At 37.1% G+C, this 27,078-nt stretch overlaps 1 protein-coding gene across 4 annotated transcripts in view; it reads right to left on the bottom strand.

The window, feature by feature from the left end:
* MACROD2 (mono-ADP ribosylhydrolase 2) overlaps positions 1 to 27,078 on the bottom strand; it is a 1,980,208-nt gene that overhangs the window by 1,537,063 nt on the left and 416,067 nt on the right. For all 4 annotated transcript variants that reach the window (XM_082645906.1, XM_082645907.1, XM_082645909.1 and 1 more), the window contains exon 4: positions 24,359 to 24,388. In XM_082645906.1, the coding sequence (XP_082502032.1) occupies positions 24,359 to 24,388 (30 nt within the window). The remainder of the gene's footprint in view (positions 1 to 24,358; positions 24,389 to 27,078) is intronic.

Below are 27,078 nucleotides of genomic sequence, written 5' to 3'. Positions count from 1 at the left end.
TGCACTGTCCTAACTTTAAATTTTTAAATGTACGTAATGAATAAACTGTGCACTAACTTTAATTAAAAACAAAATAAAGGGAAGGGGAAAACTAGTTACAAAAATTCCATGACTGTAACAGATCAAGTGTCTTTTAGTCTTCCATATCCACTTATGGTCCTTTTCATTTGTATAATTTGTTTTATAGTGTTGAAATTATAAGGCACAGTGAGCAGTTTCATATTCTGTTATTTTCTTTATCATTAGATACAGAATTTCCCATAGTCTGAAAATTATAAAGTTGAATGGCTGCATATAAGCGCACTGAGTGGAAGCACAGCAACTTCTTTAACTAATCCCCTACTATTGGATATGTAGGTTGTTTCTATTTTGTTGTCTTAATTATAATGCTGTAAGAAAAAAATGGATTGACACATGGATAGATGACTACATGGAGAGAAACAAGAAGACTACATGGAGAGAAACATGATAGGACAAGAATAGTCAGACATCAGTGGTAGACCTGGGAGGTAGACATAAGAGGATTCACTACAAAATTCTTTCAACTTTGCTGTGTGTTTGAAAACTACTGTAATAAAATATTGAAAAAAATAATATCTTAATGAATAAAAATAGTTATTTAATAAAATGTCAACTTCACAAGGACAGGGATTTTTGTCTGATTTCTTTATTCTACTGGGGCCTAGACCAGTACCTAGAAAACAGAGGTGCATACTTCATAATATTTTGTTGAATGTGAACAATTTGAATATTATAATGGCATAAGAAATATATAAGAAATCAGGATTATCTCCACCTCCCTGTGTTTGTAGTTGTAACTTGTTGTGGGTTGTAGCTGTTTGGTTGTTTAGTGACTTTCCTAAATGATTTGTGTGAAGACTGCATTTTTTGTCATGTATGTCCACTGAGGCCTCTGCTCTGTTGACTACTGATTTTATAGAAATTTCCTTAAAAGTTTGGAGACAAAAAAGAAAAGAGTAAAGGAAATGAAAGATAGGAAAGGAAAGGGGAGGAGAGGAGAGGGGAGGAGAGGAGAAAAAGGAAAGGAGAAAAATGAAGGAAAAGAAAAGAAAAAAGTACTCGCCCATCTTTCCAGATTGGCTCCTGTTGGGGCACTTCTTCAACACTTATTCAGGCTATTTACAACTCTGCCTTAGCTTTCACTTCCTTCTTCCACTGAGCCTAAAGCTGAGCCAGAGGTGAAAGCCAAGCATCTTCTCAGGTCTTTCCTGAGCATATATAAAGCCCTGGGCATGTGCATGGCTTTCCAGATTCTCTGCATATGCAGAAGCCTTTCAAGGCATTTTTTTCCCTATCTATCTCCTTCCCAGGCCCCTTCCTTCTCAGGTTTTCTCATCTGTCTGATACTTGTACAATCTCTTATCCTTTGTCTTACGTGACCACAGCTCGTATATTTGCCTTTAAACACTTTCAACAAATGCTGTCTGGGAGGTTGCCCAAGCCATGGGAAAGCTCTGAGGTGAAACAAAGACAAGGCTTTCAGGTGACCCTCAGGGAGGCAACAAACAGATCAATGCACACAACCATAATTCTCAGAGAACAGGGTCTATATTGCTCACTCTGGCACCAGCAAGCTGCACTAGGAACATGTGCCACTGTCTTCATGGCCACTGCTATCCTGGGAAGTGAGGGATGGTAGGCAGGTAAGTTAAAATACAACAATGCTCTCTCACCAAATTTCAGATATTTCCTTTTCTTTAAATGTTCCCCTGGTTGTTGTTAAGTTTTTTGCTGTTAGATTTGAGAGACCTGAAAGTTTTGATTATGACAGTTTTTGCCAGCTTAATCATTGCTTTACTAGAGAGATGGAGATTTGGAAATCCCTACTCTGCTATTTTTTTGGTAATGTCCCTCATAGGAAGACCTTATTAGCAGTTTAATTCCTTTACATGTCATAGGTTTATTCAGACTTTATATTTCTTCTTGAGTCAGGTTTGGGACTTTATATATTTCCAGGAATTCATCCAGTTTATCTAAGTTGACTAATATTTTGGCATAGGTTGTTCATAATAGTCCCTTGTAATCCTTTTAATTTCTTTAGGGTCAGTAAGGATGGCCCTTCTTTCATTCTCCATATTGGTAATTTGTGTCTCTTACTTCTCTTGATTAGTCTAGCATATGGTCTATACTGGAAAATGTTCTATGTTGCTTGAGAAAAATATATATTCTGAATTCACTGGGTGGAGCACTTGTATATACACCAGTTAACTGGTGTATGAGGCTTTGTTCATTTCTCTTCAATCATTTTTCTCTGTTCTTCAGAATGGATAATTTTAATTGATCTATCTTCAGGCTCACCAATTCTTTCTTCTGACATCTTTAATCTGCTATTAGACACTCTTAGGGCTTTTTCATTTCAGTTATTGTACTCTTTAAATCCAGAATGCTGAAATTTCTAACTTGTCATTGAGATTCTCTATTTGTTGATTCATTACTGTCATACTTTCCTTTAATTATTTAAACATATTCCCTTTGGTTCCTTGAATATATTTATAATACTGTTCTGAATTCTTTGCTCAACTGAACATCTGGGGACACTCAGTGACAGTTTCTATTAACTGCTTTTTTGTTGTGGTGGTAAAATACACATAACATAAAATTTACCATTTAACTGTCTGTACGTGCACAGTTCAGGGTCAGTAAGTACACTCTTATTGTTATGCAACCACCACCATCACCATCAATCTCAAGACCTCTTCATCTTCCCAAACTGAAACTCTGCACCCATTAAACAACAACTCCCCATTCCTCTGGGCCCCTGGCAACTACCATTCTACTTTCTGAATGTTTTCTCCCTTTGAGAATCAGTCACAGGTTCCTGTTTGTTTGCATGTTTCATACTTTTTTTTGAAAACCGGACATTTTGGATAACATACTTTAGTCGCTCTGGAATCTGACTATTTTCCCTCTGAAGATTGTTGTTGTTTGTTGTTGCTTTTGTTGTTGAGGAGGTGGTTTATGTGCTCATTTTGTTAGGCACTTACTTGGGCTAAGTCTCTGAAACAAATCTTTCCCATGATGAGAAGTCTCTAATATCTTTGCTTAGATTTTTTAATTCCTGCTTTTATTTTTAATCCCAGCTTGTGAAGGATTGCCCCTACTTAACTGCAGCTGAGTTGTCAGCCAATGATTGGACAGTAATTTTGCTCAAACACCTTTCTGTGGGTAAGAGAGCACAATCAAAGCTCGGGCTATTTTCAAATCTCTGGCTTTTCTATTTTTCTGGGCCCTGTTTGTCTCTTGTGCACACAGATATAGCTTCAGGGAGGGCCAAGAGTATACGAAAGTCTTTGAGCTTCCCTAGTCTCCACTGCACATGTATTCAGCCTCAGCCAGAAATATGTTTGTCCCAACTACAACCACAACTCAGGCTTTGACCCTTCACCTGGCTAAGATCTTCACTTCCACTGACAGTTCTTCTGGGCATGATTGTCACCCACATCCAAGTCAAGTGAGTCTCTTGACCACAGCAGCATAGCCTGCTCCTTGCTGGCAGAATTTCCATACCAACCAAACTGGGAAGGTGGGGACGGGAGCAAGAATGCTGAAATTTCCAGTACACTTACCTGCTATTCAACAGTCTCTGAAGTGTAAATTCTTCTCAAATTGTTGTATTTCATGGTTTGTTTTTCAGAATTCTAAAATGGTTTGGGGTTTTTTTTTTGTCCCACTTTAAAGGTTTTTTTTTTTTTTTTTTTTTTTTTTAGGGAATTTACCAACCTCCTCACTCTGTTATAGCCTGAAGTCTGTTCTTTAATCACTTTTATTCAGAGGGGAAATCCTCAAAGTGGGGTCTTCAGATTGGCATGTCAGCATCAACAGGGAACTTATTAGAAATGCATATTCTCGGGCTCCACCCCAGACCTATTGATCCAGAAACCTATAAAGTGCTCAGTAATCTGTATTTTAACAAGCCTTTTAGGCAATTCTGATGCACACTAAAGATTAGAAATATTAGAAATATTCTTTGATTCAGAGCATATTTAATAATAATAATTGTTGTTGAAGTTCTCTATTTCAGGGGAAAATGGACAAATATAAGAACACTGTAGGTGTCTTGTCAAAGTTATTTTGTATTATCTGACAAAGGATTAATTAAGTGTTGGCATATCCTTTGAACTTGGGTCCAAAGACCGGCAGGAATATTTTTCTATTTTTAGGCTAAAAATTAGTGTTGCCTGATGTGTGCAAAGAAGTACTAGAAAGGATTTAAGAGCACCAACCTGAATGTTATCCAGATGTACTACCATGCTACATTCAAACTTGTGGAAGCTGAGATTTAGTACTATTGCCTTTCTAAAAATGTACTTCCCCCTATTACCATATTTCTTCACTAAAAAGACTTGACTATACCAGGATAATGAAGATGTATTTTTGCACAACTGGTATGGTATGTTCCTAAAACCTACATTATTTATGGACCTGCATTTGAAAGGCATAAGGCCATTCTTCTTTCAACCAAAAGTATCCTTATAGTAACCAATTTGTAATTAATAATCTCTAAGCAACATTTAGTGAAAAAGCAAACTTTAGAATGCATATAATATATACTGTACTTATGCAAAGTTTTAAAACAAAGCAATATTACCTATTGTTTATAGATACATATGTATATAGAACTATGACAAAAAGAAAGTAGCACTTCAAATGCATAATGATTGTTTCTGTGTGGAGGAGAAATAAAACTGGGAAGAGAAGTCAAAAAAGTTTTCAGCTTTACAGTGTTTCATTTCTTTTATTTAAAAATATGACAAAATCTAAAGCAGAAACTAATAAAAAATAAAAAAATAAAAAAATAAACCACACCTCAAAAAAAATATGACAAAATCCTCACAAATTTTGAATATTAGAAATATTATCAGTATTTGCACAGGATGAAGTAAAAGGAAGAATCCTGCGGTTAAAAAATAGATACTATAGTTTACTTAAACTAAGGGGCAATTCTCAGACAGAAGGACAGATAAGTCTAGAAATTACTGATTCTTCTATTCCCAGAAAATAACTCTGAGGGTTAAAACTTAATTCCAGAGAATGAGGGTTAGACACAGGGATGAGACATGGGAATTTTATTCTCAAAGAATCAAATTTGTTATTCAGAGACACCAGAAAAGGAGAGTTTAGAGGCACATAAATCTATGGCTACATCCTTATTCCCATAATTAATCACAGGTTAATTTAAATTAATGAATTCATGGTACAATGGTTAAAGATGGGGATACTGAGTCAGAGAGTCTCGTTAAAATATTGCATCTGCCAATATTTTGTCATCCTAACCTCTCTGAACTTTTGATCTTTCATCTTTAAAGTGAGAATAATAACAGAACCCACCTCCTAGGACTACTGACACAATTAAAGGAGATAATGCGTGTACCAACCTTACACAGTGCCCGACACAGAGCCAGTAACCTATAAAGGTTGGTTATTGTGATCATTCCTTTGTTCATCTGTCCAGCAGTTAGTTGGTACATACCTATTATATTTCAGACTCTCGGCTGGGTTCTGAGGATACAGCCAATGAGTAAGACAGACATAGTCCCTGCCATTATAGAACCTATAATTTATCAGGGAAGGGAGACAGTTACCTAAGAAAATACACTAACTTTGATGGAGACACAGCAGGGAGGATGATAGTCTTGATTTGTATAGGGCATGCAGAGGGGTCTGCGGAAGGATTACTTAAGTGGAGCCCTAAAGGATGAGTAGGAGTTCATCTGATGAATAGAGCAGGGGCTTAGGACTAATAGAGATGTAGAATTATTTGTGACTTAACAAAATCCAACTAGTGAATTATGCCTTTTTCCAATTATAGAAGAAATGAAACTTGGACCTTTATAGATGTCTTTGTTGTGTACGTCCTACAGAGCTGACCCTGCAGGCACAGACATCATATACAACATATCTGTGAGTCTGAGGCCTTGGGTGTGCTCAACCTCCAGAATGAGATGCAGATGTTGGTGGATATTTAGCTTAGTGGAGGGCTTTGTGCTCCTTGCAGCCATTTCTGAAAAGTGGGGGTTTTGTTGTTGTTGCTTTGTTTTGTTTGTGTTTTTTTGGCCAGAAATAACCCTATAGCAAAAGCAGAGGAAGTGTTTTAGCTACAAGCTCCTGACATGTCACCTCTTGCATACTGTCCTCTGGAGAATGCCCTGATATTGTGAATTTCTCAGTCCTCCTGCTTGTTCCCCCCAAGTTGTTCATAGTTGAGTCCACTGACATTCTCCACACACAAGTTCTGTTCATCCCTGCTTCCAAAGCCAGTTGTGGAGACTCAGATACTTAAGCGGCTTCCACCTTCTCTGAGCTGGAGCTTGTCTTGTATCACTTTTTCAGACCTGTAGCCTGGGTACCAACCTCAGCACTGACCCCTGGGCTCCAGACTGTTGCCCGGGTCTCTTCTGCTGCCATTCAAGTCTAGGTTCAGGGGCCCCGGTAAGGATACGGGGTCTTCTCTGCCTACCCTCCAAGGTACAGCATACTCCCAATCCTCTACCTCTTGTGTGCCTGATAAGCTTCTGTTGGATTCGTTCCTCCTTCCTTCCACTTCCAGGCCCGGCTGCCTGCTGGACCTGTACTGTATATGGGCCATCAATACTGTTCTGTGGGATTCCTTAGCTTTTCCCCAGTGCCAAGTAATTGCTGGAACAGGGAAATGCTGCTGTTTCTTGTTCTTCCTGTGCTTTGAGAGACAGCCTCAGCCCATGTCCTGCCCTAAAGGATGAGCTTAGCTCACTTGATCCTGGCCTGGTAAGGTTTCAGGAAGTTAGAATATATCATGCTCCAAGATATTATAATTTCTGACTCTGGGTATTTAAATGCTTGAGAGAAAGGTTCCTTATAACCAATACTGCACAGGATGAAATGAACTACTATTAGGATAATCTTCCATCTATATTTACATGTAAAATCCTTTGGCTTATTTGGGGTTAACTAAAGCACCATTATCTATATTAGCTTTCTGCAAAAGAAACTCTTCCCTGCCACACACAGATATTTGGATTTCTATTATCCAATAATTCAGGTTATTCCTCTTTATTTGGATATAACATCACCACATCTTACAATTATCCAGCACCATTTCATCTTTCAGTTTTAGACTATAATGATAATAATAATGACAACTATGGTAATAACCACTGATCTAACACCTTGTATTTGAAAAACACTTTACAATGAGCAATTAGTTATTCCACCTCTGTAAAATAGTTACTTATCATAATAATCACCTTTTCAGAGGAGGAAACTAGGACACAAAATAATGAATTTATTTTAACTTATTAAAAAAATAAAATTAACGACTTTTGGCCAAAGACAGAGCTGCAGCAATACATGATCATGTAAAGCAAAAGGAAAGGACTTTCTGAGTAAACCACAGGTCCACAGTGTCTATGACTGGACTCCTGAGATCCCTATTCAGAATTGGCCAGGTTCATTCCTCACTATCCTCCACTGCTTATCTCCAGTTTAGCGGTAAATGAAAACAGCTCCAAAGAATGAAAAAGGATTCTTAATAGTGCTGAAATTGAAAAGATTATTAAAGTGACTTTCAAAGAAATTGCCCCACCTTTTATTTCTCTGGAGCCACAACAGATATAGTAAAGAAAACCATTCTCCCCCATAAACTGAAGCGATATAATCTAGTGATCCCAAAACACAAGAGACTTGACCTGCAGTATTTTGCTTGGACTTTTATTTCCTACTGCGCACTTGCAGGTCACATTCAGAGTCTCCTTGAGGATAAGGGATAGATATTTAAAAACAGGAGCTCAATAAATTTTTTTTTGGATAGTTTTGAAAAGGTATTACCTTTAACACAAGTAGATAAGCTACAGAAGCATGATATTATATCTACTATATAATTAGATAGATATATAGACATATCCTGGAAGCTGTGTAAAGTACTTCCTAATTCTAAATTATTTGTTTTTAAATATAAATCTATGCTTCTAAGCATTTAGGCCCCATTTAGCTAGCTAAACACAGTGAGAGCATTCATAAAAGTCCAGAATTTTTACCAAGGAATTTCAATTTCTGCAAAGAGGGCTCTCACATTAAAACAAAATTATTTCATAATACTTTTTCCTATCTTTGAGCACGATTTACCTATCTAAACATTTCTTAACAGAATTCCTTAAACGTTACATTTTTCCAAAAGTTAACTATGAAACAAAAATACAAAAGAAATGTAAAATAATATTCACCAATTATGAAACTATATTTTAAAATGCCATCCTCCCAAATCAAAAACAAAATGGAAACAAATGAACTTAAATGAGTATCCAGTTGAAAGCACAAACATATTGAAATACTATCTTTTAGAGATACATATTGAGATCAGCTATTGAGGAGGAATCCATACATTGAAAGAGACATAAAAGACATACCAACCAAGCAGCATATAAATCTTATTTACATCACAATTCAAGCAAATATACTGTAAAAAATAAAATCATAAATTGATAGGAATAATATGAACAGTGACTAGACAAATGATGATACTAAGGAAAATTTTCACATTTAAAAATGATATTTTTATGATGCTAAAATAAAAAGAGAAAAATACACTCCCTGTCTTTGAGAGGTGCATATCAAGATATTTACAGATAAAATGATATGATTCTTGGATTTGCTTCAAAATAATCTAGGTGTTTGAGTGGATGGAGGTGTAGATGAAACAAGGTTGGCTGAGAGTTGAAAACTGATGTAGCTTCATGATGAGAAAATTGGATTCTTTATACTATTTTAATCTACATGTGTACATGTTTAAAATTGTCTATCAACTTAAAAAAATAATAACAGAATTGATATAGCAACCTTTTGTGGGGGAGGTGGGAAGTGGGTTTAAATTCCTTTTTACTCAAATTTACATTTTGGCAGCTCTTTCAGCAAGGATCTATGATTAATTTTTTCAATGTTTATCTGAAAATGTCTTTATATTTGCCTCACTAGTGAATGATAGTTCCTGTGGGCAAAGAATTCCAGGTTGACATTAATTTCCCGCAGATATTATTTCATCACTTTTTAGTATCTATTCAATCAGCTTGGCAAGAATGAGAAGGGGCATTTTATCTGCACAGGGCTGCCCCTTTGACAGGGTTTTAGATGGGGCAGTTTCACTCAGAAGGGGAAGTAGGTAAGTACTTAATATGACGAATAATTTCAAAATTAGCTTTAGAATAGAGGGGTCATGGTGACCAAAGTTAGAGGTGGAATAATCAAGGCATGTCCTCAGAATGGCCAATAAAAAGGGAAGTTCAAGCAGAGACATGACCTGGATTTTATACCCTCCCCTTCCTCCGCTAGGAAGCATCTGAAAGGTTTAATGACAAACGGCAGACAAGATTAAGGCAATCAGGACTGGGTCAAACTTCTAAGAATAGAACTAGACAAGCTCATGTGGAATGAGGAAGACATATACTAGAGATCCAACTAGTGTGGGCAGCTGCAGAGTTTGTCCCTAGACTGAGATGCAAGTGAGGTAGTGAGAGGAAAAGGCAAGGCAGGGAGGAGCCTGTGTTGGTGTGACCATCAGACTTTGCTCGGATTGCTGTGATGAACCTTTGCTGCCAACACCATTAGTACCAGAGTTCCTTTCTTCAGTTCTAACACTGTTCACTCCATTTTAAGTGGCATGCCTGAAAGGTCAGAGGAAGCTGTTTAACCAAAATCTGGATAACACGACTGCAGAACAGTGAGGAGGACTGCTGAAGCATAGCAAGATCTCTGTAAAATATATCTACATCAAACAGTGAAAAATACAACTGAGTGGGTCATTTCCTTCCTCTCCTGGAAAATAACTCATACTCCAAGATTTCTCCAGTGTCACCTCTCGTGGGAAGCCTTCCCTGACCACTCCGACATGTTGGCTTCATCTTTTCTGCTTCATTTTTCCTGTATTGAGAACCTTTCTAGTTCTTATTATATTAATATGTAAATAAATATTTATACTTCAGACTGCACTTGGTTATAAGAATCTTTCCTACCTCAATGTCAAGACTAGTATACAATAGGTAATCAGTACATACTGTTGACTGTGAAAGAGAAAAAGGAAAGAAAGAAAAAAAGGAAGAGGGCAAAATGAAGGGAAGAAAGAAAGAAGGAAGGGAAGAAGGGAGGGAGGGAGGACAAAGGTATGCTGGTTCACTATGTAACTGCATGTTGTCAGACCTGGCCTGGCTCCTGGTCAGCACACTCCCCTTCCCCTCTATCTTCCTCTCAGCTGAGCCTCCTTATCGCCCCTAGCAGGCTTACCCACCTGCAGTGCCCAGGATCAATCCCACCTGACACAGTCAGATCTTAAGCCTTATTTTCCATAGATTTGGCATCACATCCCTTTCTAAAGCTCTAATCCTGAGACCGGGTACCCACCTGACCAACAAGGCCAGGGCTCCTGAGTTTCTTTCACCAGGCTGCTCTGTCCCAGGACTGAGAGACAGTTGCTACTCCCCAGGCCCATGGCTGGGACTCCTCCAGCTGCTGAGCAGAGGCCAGCAGGCTAACTCACTGCCAGACACGCTTGACTGACTCTCATGAGGGGCCAGCCCCAGCACGCTACCTGCTTTAACCAGACTGGCTCCCTCACTGTGGACCACCCTCCTAGATTCCTCCCAGCATGCCTAAGGCCCAGCCAGATCTTAAGGTTTAACAAGAGTGGAACATGTAATCACCGTGCGGATTTGGTTCTGTACATGGAGGGAGGGTGACAGGGCTCTCCACTCTGCCTGTGAATGTTTAAGAAGTAATTTATGAAAGCAGTTCCACTTAAACACACTCAAAAGACCCTTTAAACATGTTGTTTCTCATGTTAGGAACTCTTGGTAGAAACTCAGATTTTTTTGTGAAAAAATTGTTTTTCAGGATATCTGTTTTGGTTTTTAAAGAAGGAATCTGATACCTGATGCCCATTCTATTGATATTAATATATCATTTTAAGTCAAAAGATCCATGCAAGGAAAACCCTTGGAACATCTGAAAGAACATGGGGAATAACATCTGCTCAGATAACTCAGCCAAACAGAGACCATGATTGGTCACAGGGAAAGGGCTGTGTTTATTGCCAAACCAATAATCAGTACGGACACACAATAGTTCCTAAATTAGTATTTGTTGAGTGAATGAATGAATGAACATGTGCTTATATGTGTGTTTGTATGTAGAAATAGGTAATGGGCGGGTGGAGATACACTGATGGTATCTATTGCATGACACCAAATGTTTTTATGATTTTGCTGCTTTTGAAGTACACTTGGTACTTCACCTTGTTACACTTTGGGCCCGCTTTCAGAGGCACAAGGAGAGCAAGAAGCCTTTGGTGGTGGAGAAGGGCATAATATACGCTGTGTTCTCATTCTAGAAAAGCAACTTTCCCATGAATTCCATCTGAGGCTGAGAGTTAGTTTAGTGGTGTTGCTTATACCTAGAGTTTTCAAAATTAATCTGCCACACAATCACCTCAAGGATAAGGTCTAGAATTACAGTATTGATACTAATATATTATACATATACATGTATATATATGTATGTGTGTATGTGGGTATAATTTTAAAAAGCAGTTCTACAAATTTATGCGTATAAAAGGCCAACATTAAATTGCCACTCTGTCAGGAAATGTCAACTTAAATGTCTAACATTATGCCTCAGGCTTCAGCTCTCAGGAGCTTTGACCGACTAAAAGGGGAAGCAAAACCCGTAAACCATATCTTGTTTGGGTTCTATTAGCAGGTTCTGGTCTTACTGTGATGATGAAAAGGAAAGACATCATCTAAAGTAAGAGACTGTAAATTTTGTTCCAGTCTGTTACATAATGATCTGAAAGGAATTGAGGAAGTAGCTCTTTAATTCTGCTTTTTCTTTCTAATTCTGCTTCTTGACATAATTTAAGATTGGCTACAAAGGCTTTTTTTTATTATATATTCCAAAAGTATGACATCACAGGACTTTGTGCATGTAAAACATGTTTATTACAGATGAGTGAATACGTATTTAAAATGCAATGTGCTCTAAGACTAAACCTCAAGTACACAAAAAAGGTATATGAATCTGGACGGCAATCCAGAAGTACCGTTAGACAGTGCTATTGTATGTACTTTCAAATTATCAACTGAGCTTAAGACTTGTGAAAATTAGCCAAGGAAAGCATCATCCATATCTCAGCTGCACGTTTTCCTGTGCTCTCCTTAATTTTTCCTGGTGTGAACAGAGTTACCTACTTTTGCATAGAAAAGGCAAATCTAAACAGCAAAGATATATTAAAAATCACAGAGCAGAGAGACCTTCAAGATAGTGTAGGAGTAAGACGTAAAGATCACCTTCCTCCCCACAAATACATGAGAAATACATCTACATGTGGAACAACTCCTACAGAACATCTACTGAACGCTGGCAGACCTCAGACTTCCCAAAAGTCAAGAAACTCCCCACATACCTGGGTAGGGCAAAAGAAAAAAGAAAAAACAGAGATAAAAGAATAGGGACAGGACCTGCACCTCTGGGAGGGAGCTGTGAAGGAGGAAAAGTTTCCACACACTAGGAAGTCCCTTCACCTGCAGAGACGGGGGTGGCGGGGGTGGGTGCAGCTTCGGAGCCACAAAGGAGAGTGCAGCAACAGGGGTGCGGAGGGCAAAGCAGAGAGATTCCCGCACAGAGGATCAGTGCCAACCAGCACTCACTAGCCCAAGAGGCTTGTCTGCTCACCTGCCAGCCAGGACAGGTGGGGGCTGGGAGGTGAGGCTCGGGCTTGGGAGGTCAGATCCCAGGGAGAGTACTGCGGTTGGCTGCGTGAACACAGCCTGAAGGGGGCTAGTGCACCACAGCTAGCCGGAGGTAGTCCAGGAAAAAGTCTGGACCTGCCTAAGAGGCAAGAGACCATTGTTTCGGGGTGCGCAAAGAGAGGGGATTCAGAGCACTGTGGAAACGAGCTCCAGAGATGGGCGTGAGCTGCGGCTATCAGCGCGGACAGCAGAGACAGGCATGAAACGCTAAGGCTGCTGCTGCAGCCACCAAGAAGCCTGTGTGCAAGCACAGGTCACTATCCACACCTCCCCTCCCGGGAGCCTGTGCAGCCTACCACTGCACCAGAACCCTAGGAGCTATGTGAACAAAGAAGAGACAGGGAAATTTCTCCCAGCAGCCTTAGGAGCAGTGGATTAAATCTCCACAATCAACTTGATGTACCCTGCATCTCTGGAATATCTGAATAAACAACGAATCATCGCAAAATTGAGGCCATGGATTTTGGGAGCAACTGTAGACTTGGGGTTTGCTTTCTGCATATAATTTGTTTCTGGTTTTATGTTTATCTTAGTTTAGTATTTAGGATTTATTATCATGGGTAGATTTGTTTATTGACTTGGTGGCTCTCATCCTTTTTTTAAAATATATATAGATACATATATTTTTTCCTTTTTCTCTTTTTGTGAGTGTGTATGTGCATGCTTCTTTGTGTGATTTTGTCTGTATAGCTTTGCTTTTACCATTTTTCCTATGGTTCTGTCCATCCATTTATATTTTTTGTTTTTGGCTTTAGTAGAGTTTTTAGCACTTCTTTTCATTGGTGGATTTGTTTTTTGGTTTGGTGGCTCTCTTCTTTTTTCTTTTTTTTTTTAATTACTCAAAAAAATTTTTTAATAATCTTTTTCTATTTTTTATTTTAATAACTATGTTATTTTATTTATTTTTTCTTTCTTTCTTTCTTTTTTTCTCCCTTTTCTTCTAAGCTGTGTGGCTCACAGGGACTTGGTGCTCTGGCTGGGTGTCACGTCTGTGCCTCTGAGGTGGGAGAGCCAAGTTCAGGACATTGGTCCACCAGAGACCTCCCAGCTCCACATAATATGAAACGGCAAAAGCTCTCCCAGAGATCTCCATTGACACAGCTCCATTCAATGACCAACAAGCTATAGTGCTGGACACCCTACGCCAAACAACCAACAAGACAGGGACACAACCCCACCCAAAAGCAGAGAGGCTGCCTAAATTCATAATGTCACAGACACCCCAAAACACACCAGTGGATGCAGTCCTACCCACTAGAAAGACAAGATCCAGCCTCATCCACTAGAACACAGGCACCAGTCGCTTCCACCAGTAAGCCTACACAGCCCACTGAGCCAACCTTAGAAACTGGGGTAAGACACCAAAAACAACAGGAACTATGAATCTGCAGCCTGCAAAAAGGAGACCCCAAACACAGAAAGTTAAGCAAATTGAGAAGATAAAGAAACAAACAGCAGATGAAGGAGCAAGGTAAAAACCTGCCAGACCAAACAAATGAAGAGGAAATAAGCAGTCTACCTGAAAAAGAATTCAGAGTAATGATAGTAAAGATGATGCAAAATATTGGAAATAGACTGGACAGAATAAAAGAAACCTTTAACAAGGACCGAGAAGAACTAAAGAGCAAACTAACAATGATGAACTACACAATAAATGAAAGTAAAAATTCTCTAGAAGGAATCAATAGCAGAATAACTGAGGCACAAAAATGGATAAGTGACCTGGAAGATAAAAGAGTGGAAATAACTACCACAGAGCAGAATAAAGAAAAAAGAATGAAAAGAATTGAGGACAGTCTCAGAGAGCACTGGGACAACATTAAATGCACCAACATTCGAATTATAGGGGTTCCAGAAGAAGAAGAGAAAAAGAAAGGAACTGAGAAAATATTTGAAGGATTATAGTTGAAAACTTCCCTAATATGGGAAAGGAAATAGTCAATCAAGTCCAGGAAGTGCAGAGAGTCCCATACAGAATAAATCCAATGAGAAACACTCCGAGACACATAATCAAACTATCAAAAATTAAATACGAAGAAAAAATATTAAAAGCAGCAAGGGAAAAGCAACAAATAACATACAAGGGAATTCCCATAAGGTTAACACCCGATCTTTCAGCAGAAACTCTACAAACCAGAAGGGAGTGGCAGGACATATTTAAAGTGATGAAAGGGAAAAACCTACAACCAAGGTTACTCCACTCAGTAAGGATCTCATTCAGATGCGACAGAGAAATTAAAACCTTTACAGACAAGCAAAAGCTAAGAGAACTCAGCACCACCAAACCAGCTTTACAACAAATGCTAAAGGAACTTTGCTAGGCAGGAAAAACAAGAGACAGAAAAGAACTACAATAACGAACCCCCCAAAATTAAGAAAATGGTAATAGGAAAATACATGTCGGTAACTACCTTAAATGTGAATGGATTAAATGCTCCACCCAAAAGACAGAGACTGGCTGAATGGATAAAAAAAACAAGACCCGGATATATGCTGTCTACAAGAGACCCACTTCAAACCTAGGGACAAATGCAAACTGGAAAGTCAGGGGATGGAAAAAGATATTCCATGAAAATGGAAATCAAAATAAAGCTAGAGTAGCAATTCTCATATCAGATAAAATAGACTTTAAAATAAAGAGTATCACAAGAGACAAAGAAGGACACTATGTACTGATAAAGGGATCAATCCAAGAAGAAGATATAACAATTGTAAATATTTGTGCACCCAACATAGGAGCACCTCAATACATAAAGCAGATGCTAAAAGCCATAAAAGGGGAAATCAACAGTAACACAATCATAGTAGGGGAATTTTAACACCCGACTTTCACCAATGGACAGATCAACCAAAATGAAAATAAATAAGGAAACACAAGCTTTAAATTATACATTAAACAAGATGAACGTACTTGATATATATAGAACACTCCATCCAAAAACAACAGAATACACTTTCTTCTCAAGTGCTCATGGAACATTCTCCAGGATAAATCATATCTTGGGTCACAAATCAAACCTGGGTAAACTTAAGAAAATTGAAATTTTATCAAGTATCTTTTCTGACCACGCTATGAGACTAGATATCAAATACAGGAAAAAAATCTGTAAAAAATACAAATACATGGAGGCTAAATAATACACTACTAAATAACCAAGAGATCACTGAAGAAATCAAAGAGGAAATAAAAAAATACCTAGACACAAATGAAAATGAAAACACCACAACCCAAAACCTATGGGATGCAGCAAAAGCAGTTCTAAGGGAAGTTTATAGCAATACAATCCTACCTCAAGAAACAAGAAACATCTCAAATACACAACCTAACCTTACACCTAAAGCAATTAGAGAAAGAAGAAGAACAACAACAACAAAAAAAAAAACCCAAACATAGCAGAAGGAAAGAAATCATAAAGATCAGATCAGAAATAAATGAAAAAGAAATGAAGGAAAGGATAGCAAAGATCAATAAAACTAAAAGCTGGTTTTTGAGAAGATAAACAAAATGGATAAACCATTAGCCAGACTCATCAAGAAAAAATGGAGAAGACACACATCAATAGAATTAGAAATGAAAAAGGAGAAGTTACAAGTGACACTGCAGAAATATAAAGTATCATGAGAGATTACTAAAAGCAACTATATGCCAATAAAATAGACAACGTAGAAGAAATGTACAAATTCTTACAAAAACACAACCTTCTGAGACTGAAGCAGGAAAAAATAGAAAATATAAACAGACAAAACACAAGACTGAAATTGAGACTTAAAAATCTTCCAACAAACAAAAGCCCAGACCAGATAGCTTCACAGGCGAATTCTATCAAATATTTACAGAAGAGCTAACACCTATCCTTCTCAAATTATCCAAAATATAGCAGAGGGAAGAACACCCCCAAACTCCTTCTATGAGGCCACCATCATTCTCATACCAAATCCAGTCAAAGATGTCACAAAGAAAGAAAACTACAGGCCAATATCACTGATGAAACTACAGGCCAATATCAGTGATAGATGGAAAAATTCTCAACAAAATACTAGCAAACAGAATCCAACAGCACGTTAAAAGGATCATACACCATGATCAAGTGGGGTTTATCCAAGGAATGCAAGGATTCTTCAATATATGCAAATCAATCAATGTGATACACCATATTAACAAATTGATGGAGAAAAACCATATGATCATCTCAATAGATGCAGAAAAAGCTTTTTACAAAATTCAACACCCATTTATGAAAAAAAACGTCCAGAAAGTAGGCATAGAGGGAACTTACCTCAACATAATAAAGGCCATATATGACAAACCCACAGCCAACCTTGTTCTCAATGGTGAAAAATTGAAACCTTTTCCACTAAGATCAGGAACAAGACAAGGTTGTCGACTCTCACCACTATTATTCAACATAGTTTTGGAAGTTTTAGCCACAGCAATCAGAGGGAAAAAAAGAAATAAAAGGAATACAAATTGGAAAAGAAGAAGTAAAGCTGTCACTGTCTGCCGATGACATGATACTGTACATAGAGAATCCTAAAGATGTTACCAGAAAACTACTAGAGCTAATCAATGAACTTGGTAAAGTAGCAGGATACAAACTTAATGCACAGAAATCTCTTGCATTCTTATACACTAATGATGAAATATCTGAAAGAGAAATTAAGGAAACACTCTCATATACCACTGCAACAAAAAGAATAAAATACCTAGGAATAAACCTACCTAAGGAGACAAAAGACCTGTATGCAGAAAACTGTAAGACACTGATGAAAGAAGTTAAAGATGATACAAACAGGGCTTCCCTGGTGGCGCAGTGGTTGAGAGTCCGCCTGCCGATGCAGGGGAAACGGGTTCGTGCCCCGGTCTGGGAAGATCCCACATGCCGCGGAGCAGCTGGGCCCGTGAGCCATGGCTGCTGGGCCTGTGCGTCCGGAGCCTGTGCTCCGCAGCAGGAGAGGCCACAACAGTGAGAGGCTCACATACCGCAAAAAAAAAAAAAAAAAAAAAAAAAAAATGATACAAACAGATGGAGAGATATACCACGTTGTTGCACTGGAAGAATCAACACAGTGAAAATAACTCTACTAACCAAAGCAATCTACAGATTCAATGCAATCCCTATCAAACTACCAATGGCATTTTTCACAGAACTATAACAAAAAAATTCTCAATTTATATGGAAACACAAAAGACCCCGAAAAGCCAAAGCAGTCTTGAGAAAGAAAAGTGGAGCTGGAGGAATCAGGCCCCCAGACTTCAGACTATACTACAAAGCTCCAGTAATCAAGACATTATGGTACTGGCACAAAAACAGAAATATAGATCAATGGAACAGGATAGAAAGCCCAGAGAAACCCACACACATATGGTCACCTTATGTTTGATAAAGGAGGCAAGAATATACAATGGAGAAAAGACAGCCTCTTCAATAAGTGGTGCTGGGAAAACTGGACAGCTACCTGTAAAAGAATGAAATTAGAACACTCCCTAACAACATACACAAAAATAAACCCAAAATGGATTAATGACCTAAATGTAAGGCCAGACACTCTAAAACTCTTAGAGGAAAATATAGGCAGAACACTCTATGACATAAATCACAGCAACATCCTTTTTGACCCACCTCCTAGAGAAATGGAAATAAAAATAAACAAATGGGACCTAATGAAACTTAAAAGCTTTTGCATAGCAAAGGAAACCATAAACAAGACAGAAGGACAGCCTTCAGAATGGGAGAAAATATTTGCAAATGAAGCAACTGACAAAGCATTAATTTCCAAAAGTTACAAGAAGCTCATGCAGCTCAATACCAAAAAAAACAGACAACACAATCCAAAAATGGGCAGAAGACCTCAATGGACATTTCTCCAAAGAGGATGTACAGATTGCCAACAAACATGAAGGGATGCTCAACATCACTAATCATTAGAGAAATGCAGATCAAAGCTACAATGAGGTATCATCTCACACCAGTCAGAATGGGCATCATGAAAAAAAGCAGAAACAATAAATGCTGGAGAGGGTGTGGAGAAAAGGGAACCCTCTTGCATTGTTGGTGGGAATGTGAATTGATACAGCCACTGTGGAGAACAGTATGGAGGTTCCTGAAAAAACTAAAAATAGAACTACCATATGACCCAGCAGTCCCACTACTGGGCATATACCATGAGAAAACCATAATTCAAAAAGAGTCATGTACCACAATGTTCACTCCAGCACTATTTACAATAGCTAGGATATGGAAGCAATCTAAATGCCCACCGACAGATGAATGGATAAAGAAGATATGGTACATATATACAATGGAATATTACTCAGCCATAAAAAGGAATGAAATTGGGCCATCTGTAAAGACATGGATGGATCTAGAGACTGTCATACAGAATGAAGTAAGTCAGAAAGAGGAAAGCAAATATCGTATATTAATGCATATATGTGGAACCTAGAAAAAAAATGGTTCTCAAGAACCTGGGGGCAGGAGAGAAATAAAGATTCAGATGTAGAGAATGGACTTAAGGACGTGGGGAGGGGAAAGGGTAAGCTGGATCGAAGTGAGAGAGTGGCATGGACATGTATACACTACCAAACGTAAAATAGATAGCTAGTGGGAAGCAGCTTCATAGCACAGGGAGATCAGCTCGGTGCTTTGTGGCCACCTAGAGTTGTGGGGTAGGGAGAGTGGGAGGGAAATGCAAGAGGGAAGAGATATGGGGACATATTTATATGTATAGTTGATTCACTTTGTTATAAAGCAGAAACTAACACACCGTTGTAAAGCAATTATACTCCAATAAAGATGTTAAAAAAACAAAAAATCACAGAGCAAAGGCACCAGCCCTGAGTGGGAGTCAAGAACCCTGTCTTCTTATTGGACCTTTGCACTTTATAAGCTGTGTGACCTTGAAGAAGTCACTAAATCTCCCTAAGTCACATTTCCCTCAGTGATTAAAGTAATAATAATAATGAATAACACTGATCTCATTTGAGTATTGTGGCCGAGACAGTGCTATGTATTTACCACACCATTTCCTCTTCCTGGGAATGCTGGAAGACTCCATTCTTCCCAGGCTTCCTTGTAGTTAGGTTGGGGGTCACTTGCCTGAATTCTGACCCATGGAATGTGGGCAGAAGTGACATAAGCCATTGACGAACTGCTCTGTAAATACATCACACAAGATCCACCAGCTGTCTCTTCCTGTTTTGTGACTGGAGCCACATACCACATAGAGTAGCTACAAGATAGAGAAGCAACCTGAGACTCTGTGTCACCACCTGTAGGAGAGCCTGAGTAGAACAGCCACCAATCTACTCGACATTGATGTGAGCAAGAAATTAACCTTATTGTTTTAACCACTAAGATTTTTAGGTTTGTTACCACAGCATAATATAGCCTACCCTGACTAAGAAAAGGACTAAATGAGAAAATAAAATTTACTTGTTTTATATCTAAATGTGCTATACTGCTATGCAGGTTAGTACTGGGAGCAATGATGGAGAGCTTGTAAAAATTAATAGAACTTCTAAGGTTTTTTTCATATTATACCATTACATAGATTATATAAAGGCTTCCTGAAAGATAGAATCCAGCCACATTCTTACTTAAATATTAGTATATTTATTTGCCCTTAACATATCTGGGACATAAATACATAGATGATCCATTTTACCAAGTATTTTAACTGATATGACTAGGTAGTTGAAGCCCTATCACTTATACTCACTACAATGACACTAAGTGACACTAAGTTCCTAAAGAGAGTGACCTCTGGCCCAAAGCTGAAAATCCACACCTATGTGAAATGATTCTCTCACTTTAAAATTAAAACTGAGTGTGTGATTGTGACCATTTTTAAAATCTCCTCTTAGGAGATCTCTTGTCTTGATCATGAGCACTCCAAAAAAAAAAAAAAAAAGAGCAAAATGCTAAGATTATAGATAATACAATTTTGTATAGACTGATTTTTGCCTAAATCTCAAGTGCAACTTATACAGAACTGGGGGGAAGCCCTGCTGAGAACCTGAAAAAATGGTATTTAAGGTACTATTATTATTTTTTTATGTGGTCCCAAATTTTCTTGATCAAATTGTTTAGTCAATCAAAGAATTATCTCCTTTAGAGGTTTTTGAAGGTATATTAATTCAAGTCAATAAAAGGAATCATTGATCAAATCCAAGAGGACTGTATCAGTTCTAGGCTCCTTATTAGATGATTATTAGCTGTTGCTGTACAAATATCACTGACAGGATTAATAAGATTTGTCACAGGATCAAAAGGCCAAAAATCAGTTCAGAGAAGGCTAAAAATATTCCTTAAATTTAAGTTTTAAATGCAGCTTTCCAAAAATCAGACATGTATTTTAGAGCAATCTTGACATCTCCAGAAGTGCATAAATGAATTAAACCTGTCAATGACCTACTTTAATGAAAGAAATTACAGCCATCTTAAATACTCATAATTTATCTTTATGATGATATTGAGTTGCTAATTTTAGAATTCAGAAATGAGAAATTATGGAAAATAACTGCATTTAGCAAAATCAACCACCTAGAGGACAGTCAAGTATATACTTCAGGTAAACAGAACATTGAGTTTGCCCATTCCTGAACGTCTTGCCATTGCTAAAAATGTACACTGTATCTTCCCACACAGGTTGAAGGAACCACAAGGAAATAGAGGCCAACTCACTAGAGTTAATTCTATACACACCAACCATGTATACATATATTGAAACAAAGCAGCTTGACAAGGGTACCTGAACAGCAGCTTACCTTCCCACAATGGCAGGGACTGCTCATTGCCTGCCAAACCTCCACCCTCCCCTTCTTCCTTAGAAAACAGAGCACTGCTTTTTTTTGATGAGCACATTTCTTCCTGGCATAAAACTATATTATCCATGAATGAACATTTGATCAATTCAAGGATATGAGACATCAGATAAAGCTGCTTAAAGAAAACTGGCTTGTCTTTTAGGGGCCACCTTTTTGATTTTTTGCCTTTCTTACTCCTCCTGACCCCCATATTTTTGATGCCTAGAGTCCAGCAGCCTCTGTGGACCCTGAGTTCCACACAGTAGGAAGGAAGAGCAGAAAAGCCAGAGCTTGAGCACTTGATGACAGGATGGGATTACTGCACAGCCACTCTAATCTACATCTAAGCTTTCACAGGGGACAGAAACATTTTTCTATCTCCTTTAAGTCACTATTATTTGGGGGTTTTCTGTTATGGGAAGCTAAAGTGATTTTAACTTATATAATTAGTCAATTCAGTTTCTTTTTAAATAGCCAAGAACCATAAATTAACTCTCTAGCTAATTTGTCTGCTGTTTTAAATTGACAGATTTGTATATGTAGACTCAATTTTAACTTTTTTTATCCTATTTAACAGTACTAGTCAAATTTGTTAAAATACTAATATGTCATGTAAGAAAATCGTCACTACGAATGACTTATTTTAATGTTTCCTTCACATATTATAAGAAACCTAGATATAAAAATTTATTGGGAATCCAGTACATTCCTAAGGAAAATTTCTCTTCTAGTTCCCAAAGAATACCAAAAGAAGAAGAAGAAAGAAGAAAGAAGAGAGGGGGAGGGGGAGGGGAGGGGGAGGGGGAGGGAGGAGGAGAGGGAGAGGGAGAGGGAGAGGAAGAAGAAGAGGAAGAGGAAGAGGAAGAAGAAGAAGAAGAAGAAGAAGAAGAAGAAGAAGAAGAAGAAACCCTGTATATTTATATTTTCTAAAGTAATTTGGGGAAGAAGAAAAATACTCTGCTATAGAATGTGCATTGACATGTGGTAACATGAAGAGCACTTTCTAGTTTAAACTATTTTCTATCATTTCTATTTCCAACATTCTGTTTTTAAAAACCTATTGATGCTTATATGGGAACAATGGTAAAAACTTTAATTTTCAAATAAAATTTACGCTGAAACCTCCTGATGATGATTTATAAAGGATAACATTTCTTAAAAGTTGGGGATCAAGTAAACAAGTTCTAACTTGTTTGTTGAAAACCTAAAGCTCTGTATAATCATATCTATTTCAACCACATACATGAAAAGAGGGAGCAAGAGGAAGAGGGAGAGAGAAAACAAACCTATTTATGTCTATCTGGGTCCTAAATGAAAAGGACCCCATTCTACTGTATATTTTTCTCCTCCCCTACCATGTAGTATAGACTGGGGCTAGGTAAGCTTTCATCTTTCAACCTAGAAATAAAAATAATAAATAGTTCCAAGATTTTATTATCAAGAAAGAACTCCTAGTACCGAAATCTCTCTCTTCCTCATCTCACTTTGATCTCTTTCTCTCTCTCCTCTGAAAAGGAAGAAAGAAAAAGCAAAATGCCATTACCAATTTCTTTTTTATTTTTCACAGTAAGTCACTGATATATTAAGCTCTCAGGCTACAAAGTCATAATGTTTTTAGTCATTATTATGAAAAAAAAAAGATAAAAACCACAAGTCTCCAGATGTATTATGTTAAAATTCATATTAAAAGTGACTCTATCGTGCAGTCACTACTGAAAACAGTATGGAGGTTCCTCAAAAAACTAAAAATAGAGTTGCCATATGATCCAGCAATTCAACTCCTGGGCATATATCTGGACAAAACTATAATTCAAAAAGATACATGCACCCCTATGTTCATAGCAGCACTATTCACAATAGCCAAGACACGGATACAATCTAAATGTCCATCAACAGATGAATGGATAAAGAAGATGTGGTATATATACACAATGGAATATTACTCAGCCATAAAAAAAAATGAAATAATGCCATTCACAGCAACATGGATGGACCCAGAGATAAGCATACTAAGTGAAGTAAGTCAGAAAGAGAAAGACAAATACCATATGATATCACTTATATGTTTATAATTTATCTAAATTTATCTATAATTTATCTATAATTTATCTTTTATATGTTTATAATTTGTCTAAAATATGACACAAATAAACTTATCTATAAAACAGAAACAGATATAGAGAACAACCTTGTGGTTGCCAAGGTGGAAAGGGTGTGAGGGAGGGATGGATTAGGAGTTTGGGCTTAGCAGATGCAAACTAGTATATATAGAACTGATAAACAACAAGGTCCTACTGTGTAGCACAGGGAACTATATTTGATATCCTGTGATAATCTATAATGGAAAAGAATATGAAGAAGAATGTATATATATTTATATACGTATATAACTGAATCACTTTGCTGCACAGCAGAAATTAACACATTTCAAATCAACTATACTTCAATAAAATAAATTTTTTTAAAAAGTGACTATCATCTACTATATGTGTGTTCATCTCAATAGCTTATTGCTGCTATAGTTTATGCCGAAGATAGAAATATAAAGCTTGATGAGAACAACAGTATTCTGCATATTTTGAAGTCAGTTAAAATAACATTTAGGCAAACCCAAGATATTTCTATTATAAATTTTCTAAGATTATAATTTGCGTGGTTGATGACTACAGCAAAATTAATTTTCTTTAAAGTATCACAGAACTTACTAAATATCTTATGGTTGGTGTAGTAATAAAATATATTTTAAGTGATGTTCAGGACTTACCACCTCCACCTCCAAGAAGACTGGCATTTGCTGTTCGAAAGAAAACAAAATAAAAGACATTAAATAATATATAACAATATAATATGCCAGAGTAGTTCAAGAAAAATTGGTAATGATCATGCTGTACACACACACACACACACACACACACACATATATCACAATATGTTCTTTCATATAAAGACAGACTTTATTACTGTTTTATTATGGTATGAAAATTGAAATATTTTACTATTTTTTCTCTTTTTTGTCTTCAAATGAATATTTTTACAATATGCTTCCTTCTAATAAAATGAAGTACGTATGTGATCCTTTTTTTTCCATTCTGTATCTAAATTAATCTTTTGGTTTCTCCATTTTATCAACTAGAGATAGAACAATGTTATTTAGGCAATTTCAAAGGACAATGTAACAAGAAAGTATAATGATAACTTTAATTAAACACCATCAAATAAAGCTATCTCAAGACACTGCAATAAGAACGAACTCAAATAGTGACAGATTTATTCGTTTTTACATTAATTTTTTGTTTGAGGGAAAGAAATAAATTTTACATATTTTTGTAAAACAATGATGTGTCATTTCTTACCCATTTATCCATTAACTTAGCACATATAATTATGAAATCAAATAATAAGCAAAATATAAGGCCATTCCATTTAGATTTTTTTTAAGAGGTCAGATTTTCAGAAGGTTCCACTGCAGTTTTCTGCTGAAGTATTAAGCAACTTTACGCCTATGTTTATCTAGTCTCTACAAAAGCCAGAAAACAGAAGTCCTGCAGCAACATAAAAAAAGTATGTGGTAATCTAAGTCCCTTTCTTTGTGGAGAAACCTGAGCTACTAAAAGATTAAAGAAATCACTTAAGAAAGAGGAGTAGGAATCTTCAACTTGAATTTTCCTGTGATGTCCACAAACCACGCACTGTCATAATAAGAGAAGCAAATATCAGAGTGTTAATGATTCTATCAATAAATAATGGAGCATTTTAAGAATAAATGCCTATATTCATATGTGATGGTTTGCTAATTATTGAAACACTAAAGAGAACATCATGAAAATTCGTGAAGAACAAATGCCTTTGAAGGTTTTCTCAATATGTCAATCTTAGAGGATCAAATCTTGTCTCATATGATCTTTTAAGTACAGGGCCATCTAATTGCTGCTCAAGCCTTCCCCGCAGTGCTTTCATCACAAATATGGACTGCATAGCAATGCCATTAGTCAACCATAAACAAAATTCGCTTCAGATATTACATTTTATTTACTTTTTTAACTTTCTTTTTTCTTTATTTGGGTTGTGCCACGTGGCATGTGGGATTTTAGTTCCCTGACCATGGATCAAACCTGAGCCTCCTGCAGTGGAAGCACGAAGAGTGTTAACCACTAGACCACCAGGGAAGTCCCACTTCAGATATTATAAAGTCATCTGCCACCCTGTCACCTCAGGTCCCCCAACTCCTTCTGACTTCACAGTGAAAATGTGTAGTATTTACATAGATCGAATCCAGGACTTAATGCCCTGCCCCAAATCAAACTTTGTAACTGTTGAGGTGGTAACTTGCTGAAGGGGAATGAGGAAAGATGTTACGAATTCTATCTTGGTTCCATACCCTTTAGTGGATGGGAGAAATTTCATGATGTCTCTTGGCAAACCCAAACATTTTCTTAAAAATCTTAGCTACATGCATTTATAAAAACTGCATGGCATTTCACACTCCTGCCGATTTTTTATTTTTATATTTGACTGAGAACTCCTTCCCTGTCTATAGGTTTTCCAGATCCCAGAAACTCCATCTGTTGTCCTCCAATTTATACATATTCATTCATAAAGAAAAATTTATTTCCAACAACAAACAACAACAGCAATGAATAGTAGCTTTACATGCAAATTATCATGCCCAGAATCACAATAACACAATATAACCTATTTTCACCCAATGCTTTGCTTAATAAAGGTGGAGGCTGCCTCTTTTGAGAGCACAGCCCAAGACCCATCTGTTTAACCAGGCCCTCGTCCAATAGAGGTGGGTGGATGTGTGGGAGCAGGTGCAGGAACTGGAACTGGAAAACCATCAAGTCAGTTTATGTCAGATGTGTGCTCACGTCTAGGTGAGCATGTCTGGCCACATTTTAACATCTACATAGAAGTATTTTATAAAACTGTGGCATTTACATAGGGCACAATCACTTTTAAGATAATTTCATGTGCATTACCAGTCATGTAATAGAATCTTAATCTAAGCTACTTAAATATATTCAAAGCAATTCTAATAACTGTAATCCTGATAATGATTTTTCTAAAGAACCCATCACATTTAAGTCTATTTTATCAATTTCTGTTCTCTAAAAAATAAAATGTTTACATTATTAGGAAAAATATCAAGAAAATTTTCTTCAGTAAAAGTGACAAAATATTGGCAAATAAAAGTGAAACTATATTATGATTTCTATTTTTCTACCTTCACAAAGCACCTTATGCATAATATAACTGATTGTCAACATTTATTGGTCAGGTGGATTAATATAATTTCTTCCATTTCACAAAAGTGAAAATGACTTTTGTGTTTCTAAAATTAGTAGTCATTTAATTTTTACTTAATTATTTCTAATAAATCGAGGTATATCCCAATTAGAGAGGAAGCACCTAAAGATAAAGTCTGAGTTTAATAATTTGGCCTGCATTTAATAAATTCTCAATACATGCTTTCCAATAGTG

The sequence above is a fragment of the Mesoplodon mirus genome (assembly GCF_964341445.2).
Source record: "Mesoplodon mirus genome assembly, chromosome: 15".
NCBI classification, from domain to species: domain Eukaryota; kingdom Metazoa; phylum Chordata; class Mammalia; order Artiodactyla; family Ziphiidae; genus Mesoplodon; species Mesoplodon mirus.
The sequence above is the reverse complement of the archived record's forward strand: the minus strand, read 5'-3'. Positions and strand labels throughout refer to the sequence as shown.